Here is a 6,899-nt window from a genome sequence, read left to right as displayed (position 1 = left end):
ATGGATTTCTCCCATGACCTTTCAGACTTGTTCACCATGAATACATAGTTGCAAGGTTCCATCAAAACCTTTATGATACAATTGATCTTTTAATATCACAAAGTGAGCGGCTAGCCTTCGAATTGCAAGTTGATCTTTTTTTATGACTCCCTTCGAGATATTCCCGAGTGGCCAAGAAATTTTTTATGTCGCTATACCAAGCGTCCTCTTCGTCTTGTATAGTTAATGATGCGATCATTTCTTCATCCATGATCACCGGGGAACTTTTTTCTTCTACAGTTACAGACCAAACTTAAACGTTATCTTCCCAGGTTAAATTTACTGCCAGATTTGCTAGCGCGTTAGTGAAACTATTTTGTTCTTGAGGGAGATGTTTGAAATCGATTTCCTCAAAGTAGGGGATAAGTTGTTGGAGATGGTCAGTATACATTTGCAACCTTTCATCTCGAACCCTCCATACTCCAATTGTTTGAGATATAATGAGGTTTGAATCACCATACACTATAAGATTTCTTCCCCCTGCTGCTAAGGCTGCCTTTACATCGTAGATGCAAGCTTCATATTCAGCGGTGTTATTGGTTGTTGGAAAACTAAGTTTTATTGAAAAGGGAATATGAACTCCATGAGGATCAATATGTAACACACCTGCACCATTCCCCCTTTTATTAGATGCTCCATCAAAGTACATCTTCCATTGTGATGTATTGATATTGAATAAATGTTCATCCGGAAAGTCATTATCAAATTCATCTCCTGATATAGGCCCATCAGCTAACGCTTCAGATATGACTCTCCCTTTAACAAATTTTTGACTAACACATTGAATATCAAATTCTGAGAGAATAGCATGCCATCTCACAAATCTTTCACTCAGAATAGGTTTCTTAAAGATATATTTGATAGGGTCTAATCTTGAGATGAGGAATGTTGTATGAGCTTGTAGATAATGTCGGAGCTTTTTTGTCGCGTAGATTAGAGCGATGCATGCCCTTTCTAAAGGAGTATATCTAGTATCATATTCTAAGAACTTTTTGCTTAGATAATAAATAGCAATTTCTTTCTTGGTACCTTCTTGATATTGCGCCAACAATCCACCCATGGCAGTTTCTGTCACTGTAAGGTATAAGAGCAAAGGTTCCCCAGGCTTGGGTGGCATCAAAACTAGAGGATTAGAAAGATAATTTTTCATTGAATGGCTTGACACTCATCATTCCACTTTTTTGGCACATTTTTTCGAAGAGGTTTGAAGATTGGTTCGCATCTAGTTGTAAGTTGTGATATGAACCTGCTAATGTACTGAATTCTTCCCAAAAAACAACTTATTTCTTTTTCACTCTTCGGAGGAGGAAATTCCTTAATGGCCTTAACCTTATCTGAATCAACCTTGATTCCTTCTTGACTTACGATAAATCCCAGAAGTTTTCTGGAAGTTACCCCAAACACACATTTCTGGGGGTTTAATCTTAAGTTGTATTTTCGAATTCTATCAAAGAAAGACTTCAATGCCGATATGTGTTCCATACGGTCATGGCTTTTAACAATCTTATCATCCACATACACTTCAATAGTGTCATGAATGAGGTCGTGTAGAATGGTTGTTGCAGCACGTTGATAAGTAGCTCCAGCATTTTTTAGTCCGAAGGGCATCGCTTGGTAGCAAAATGTCCCCCATGGAGTAATAAACGATGTTTTTGGTGTATCGTCACTCGCCATCAGCATTTGATTATAGCCTGAAAAACCATCATGAATGAGAACATTGGATGTCCCGCAGTACTATCCACCAAGACATCTATGTGGGGCAGTGGGAAATAATCTTTTGGCGATGCTACATTTAAATCTATGAAGTCTATGCATACTCGAACCTTTCCTTCCATTTTGGGAACTATCACCACATTAGCCAACCATTCGGGGTGTTTAATCGGTCGGATGAATTTTGCATCAAACTGCTTTTGGATCTCCTCTTTGACCTTAAGACTGACTTCTGGCTTCATTCTTCGCAACTTTTGTTGTTTTGGCTTACTGTCAGGATAGAGAGGAATACGATGTTAATCTATGTTGCGGTCCACACCTGGCATATCGGCATATGACCATGCAAACACATCTACATAGTCTATAAGTAATGAAATGAATGCAACTTGTTCTTCGGGGGAGAGGGAAGATCCTAATTTGATCTCTCTTTTGTCACCTTCTATGCCTATATCTATGACTATGGACTCTTCTATAGGTGTCATGCATGATTTAGGCTCATTGAAAGAATCATTGTCAGATAACTCAAGATAATCAACATTAATTTCTTGTATACAAACATGTTTAGATTCTACATGAGCTTCGATGTCTTCGTGATCAGAAAAGTCATATTGTGTGTGAAGGGAAAATTGGATGGATGAAGAACTATCCGTTTCATAACCATCTGAGTGAGAGAAATGAATCTCATTTGTTTTCGAAAAAAGTTTAAGGGAAGGGTCTTTTAGGTAGGGTTGGTTTTGAGTCTTTTCGGTTTTCATTTGGAGTTGAACATCACCCCCAATTGGTACTTTTTTGGGTGTTTTTAACCCTCGGGAGAGTTACAACATGAAGACTGATCCGGCGTGAGCTATACCTACAAAACAAACGGAGACACCGGTTGGTTGGTGCTCCGCCTCCGACGAACAAGTTAGTAACTTAAAGGGAGAGAAAAAGGTGCGGAAATTTAGGTGGGTATCTGCTCGGATTCCAAGCTCAGATGTCTCTATCACAGGGACAGTGTGTAATAAATGGTAAAACGGGTCCTCCAAAAGAGGGAAATCTCCCTATTTATAGGGTCCTCGAGATTTGTGCCCCTGATTAGGTCACTGATCCCTAATCATTGGTGGGCTGCGCCGCATTACGGCTTTCTCGGGATTTGGGCCTAAAGGCCGCCATTTTCCCCCTAATTTCTGGAGTGACACGTGTGAAGCAGGGATTGGTCCACCTTGGGCCATCCTGGGGCTGACATGTGTCATCCTCTGATTGGACCACGTGGCGGGGTAAAATTACCCTAAACATTTGCCCCTCACAGATGTGACGTGGCACGCCACGTGGCATCTGTGACACGCGTCACGCTTCGATTGGTGGTAATTTTACCATCAAAGAGTAACCGTTTGCCTTCCGAGTAAATTACGGGAATGCCCCCGCATTTACCCTCTATATATAGCCGTTTACCCTCATAATTTTGTACGTTTACAAAAATTTTCTAGAGAAACAACTTTGAGAGAGTAGAAGTCATCCGTTAGAGTCAGGCGCAAGCAAGAAAGCTCGTTCTTCGTCAACCCAGCCGGACCCGTCTATCTTCAGATATCAAATCCAAAGGTATCGTCTCTGCCTCTCTCAGTTCTTTTTCTTGTTTCACCGCTTGTACATATTTCTTGCAATAAATGGATGCATCACCAACACACACGGAACAACCTAGGTTAGAGTCCAGCCGGTCACCTGGGACGGCTGAGTCTAGGACTGGGAGTGCCGTCTCGGGGTGTTGGGACCACCCTTTGGCTTGGATTCCGAGCATTTATGTGTCTGTGCAGGACATAATGGCTCAGACTATGCAGACGGCCCCCGAACCGGACTACAGAAGCGAGGGATCAGGCGGCCAAACGCCTGAGGGAGAAACGTCTGGTAAGAGAAACTAGACGGCTCTGGAGAGATCCCCTCCGCGTGCCCCTTCAACTCCCGCAGATTCCTTTTTGGAAGAATGCGACCAAGGCGGCGATGAAGCCGTCTCAGCTCCTTTGCCACAAAATGAGGAGGAGACGGAGAGCGACAGCTCCGCCTCCACTTTTGAGAGCAACGACGACTTTCCCCTGCTTGAGGATAGCGAGGAGGAGGAGAGGAAGAAGTGGAGCGAGAAGGACGACCCCTTCAAAATTCACGTCTCCGTCAAGGACAAGGTTCAAATGGAGGAGAACTTGAAGAACCTTACACAAATGCACCCGTTAGGAGACGGGTACAGAATCAGAGTGCCGCCTAAGGACGACACCATCGCCTGGGAAGACGATCAACAGAACGCCAACAACTACTTCGGCTGTTATGAGGAGGCGTTCAAGGTCGGTCTTCGCTTTCCCCTTCACCAGGCGGTGAAGGCAATCTTGAGAGGCTACGACCTCGGAGTCTGGCAACTTACCCCCAATTCTTGGGCAAACATTTCGGGGTATGTTACCGCCTGCGAGTTCCAGGGGCTCCATCCCGGCTAGGAGGCTTTTGCTAAGATGCATTATCTTAGCCGAAGCCCAGGCGGCTGGAGGGCGTGGTACACTTTAACCACGCATCCCCAGTACATTATGACCTTGGACAAGGTCTCTAAGTTCGACGGCTGGAAGTACAGGTTCTACCTGATGTCAGCTCCCAGCAGGCGGGAAAACTATGAATTCCACCAGTACAATAAGAAGGCCGACCTGATGGGCCGGAAGTGCGCTCTTCCCCGGACCCCGGATGAGGATTTTGACAAAATCATTGAGGCAGACTTTTTCAGCCTCACAGACGCGACCTTGTCAACCGGGGAAACAATAAAAGTCCCCTAGAACTGGATCCCCAAGAGCGCCTGGTTCAGGGACGAGTGTTTCCAAGCCGCCTGCGGGCTAGGATTCATGTTTACCAAACGTATGCGCCTAAATTTACATCCGCCTGTAGTGCTTTTGTATCAAAATTGATTGATGACATTGACCAATCTTTTTCTATTTTGCAGAAGAAGCTCTAAACATGCTGCAGACAAAGAAGACACCCAGGCGGTCCTCTGTAACCATCCGCAAGGAGCTTGGGGAAAAACAGGCGGCCGCAGTAAAGGCCAAGGTAAAAAACGCTTGACCCTTTCTTAGATTGGCTTCAAATTTTACTTTCTCCGGATGCTAACTTTAACTTTGGTTATTTTCACAAGGGGGAGAGGTAGGAAAGACGTTTGAGAAAAATATCAAACGGGCTAGGGAGGAACCCACCTCCATTCTCAACAAGACCAAAAAATCCACCTCCGCCTCAACTCCTGGCGCCTCAGCCGGGAACAAACAGATGCGGATAGGGGGGCGAAATGAGAGGGTAGGCGGCAGTCTGGGCCTCGACCTTGTCAACCCCCTATCAGCAACCGGGGGGTTCACCACGCCTGCAAGCGGCTCCCGCTTGGTCGCCTCTGAAGGTAAGAACCCTTTTGAATCCCCGCCCGAGCTGGGGTGGCCTTTGCGAGTGAAATCCCACTCCCAAAAAACGTCATCCTCAGACGGTCGGCAACAGATAGGTGCTGCCTTAATTTCGCACTCATCACCTATTGATTATGGTGCAGATCAATCTCCCCGGTGGCCAGACGTCCAGAAGCATGCTAAAGCCATGCTGGAGGCGGTGAGCAAGAAAGACAAGAACGCTATCCCTGGGATAGAGACGTTCAACCTGGAACGAATCTTGTCTCTTCTGACATAGGTAAGAGACTTAACAAATTTTTCTTTTATTTTTTCCAAGTGCTTTACCCCGCCTGCAATACTAATGTCGTTTTCTTTTTTGCAGGCTATGCTGCGGGTAGACGGGCTCAAGCGTCCTTATTCCCGCAAACGGGAAGAGGTAAAAAGGGCCAAGAAGTCCGCCACAGACGCTGATAATGTTGCTTTATACTCCACTATCGTAAATGAACTTGAAACTAAAGCAATCATAATGACACAAGCGTCAAAAATCCAGCAGCTGGAGGCGGATTTGAAATCGGCCAACCAGCGGGTGAGCGACGCTGAGACGGCTCAGAAGAAGGCGGAGGAGGACAAGAAAAAGGTGGATGAGAGCTTCAAGAAGGCTGACGAGGCGCTCAAGAAGGCCCAGGCGGACCTTGGCACACTCCAAGGTGTTTCTGAAGATAACACCAACCTGAAAACCAAGGTTGAGAGGCGGGAGAAGGAGGCTGCTCAGGCTCAGACAAACTTTGCAGCAACTCTGGAGGCGGAGCAAAACCGCCTGGTTGCTGAAAGTGATGCTGACAACGACGCCCGCATGAAGATCGCCTGGGCTGCCTTGTACCCAGACAAGGATTATAGTGTCTGGGCACTGGCTCACAGTTACGCCGAGTATGTGGTGTACTTAAGAGAGCAAGGTGAGCCAAAGCCTGAGTCCTTTGACACTTGGGTTAACGCCAACAATGAGCCCCCCGCGCCTGAGCTACCTGGTCCTAGTGAAGCACAAGAGATTCCCTCAGATGATGAGGAAGAGGACCAGGAGGAGCCGCATGCAGGCCAAAAGTGATTTTTCAGCGGCAGTATGCCAATCTCTCTTTTTTATTTTTTCTTTAGTTCTGCGGCAGTATGCCAAAACTTGATTTTCCGGCCTACGTGCCGAGTATTCTTGTATTTACCGGCTGAGGAGCCGGGTTAATTAACAATTTCTCTTTTCCCGGACGGGGTCCGGTTAACATTTGATCCACTACAACCGTTTGGTTGGGTGGACTCTTAATGAATGCGCCGACTGAGTCGGTTTTGATCCTTGAATTTTAATTTTTCAATTTTTGCATTTTTGCATATATGCCTGATTTTTTCCTAACTTTTAAAAAGCATGCGGCGATTATTTACCTAGCTTAGCTTATCAAAAGCTGGCTGTCCTTGCCCCTGGACGGCTGTGTGGTTGGTTTCAAGTGGAGTTGGTTGATTGACTTGGGAACGTTTGATGCTGCAAAGAGCATGATACGTTTGTAAGTCAATCAATCACAGTAGTGATTTCCCCAAACCAAGTGCACAACCGTACACCAACAGGCGTTCCAGTCACTAACCAGACGATGTTTGTCCCTCTTGGTAGAGATTGCATAGCCATTGCGCAATTCTTTTGCCCCAATTGGGATAGAAAGTGCAACTTTGGAATAAATAACCTAAGTGAGAACTTCAGCCGGTGACCGACTGATGCCCCAAGGCATCCGGTATTCGGTAACTTGA

General features: G+C 45.7%; 1 protein-coding gene across 1 annotated transcript; it reads right to left on the bottom strand.

Moving 5' to 3' along the window:
* Nucleotides 1-292: 292 nt before the first annotated feature.
* On the bottom strand, nt 293-1,189 carry LOC145571418 (uncharacterized). Its single transcript, XM_081630455.1, has one exon. It carries the CDS (start codon nt 1,187-1,189, stop codon nt 293-295), a length of 897 nt encoding a protein of 298 aa, XP_081486581.1.
* Nucleotides 1,190-6,899: the final 5,710 nt, after the last annotated feature.

This window comes from Chenopodium album, chromosome 2, assembly GCF_948465745.1.
Source record: "Chenopodium album chromosome 2, dcCheAlbu1.1, whole genome shotgun sequence".
Lineage (NCBI taxonomy): Eukaryota > Viridiplantae > Streptophyta > Magnoliopsida > Caryophyllales > Amaranthaceae > Chenopodium > Chenopodium album.
This window is presented reverse-complemented; position numbering and strand designations above follow the sequence as displayed.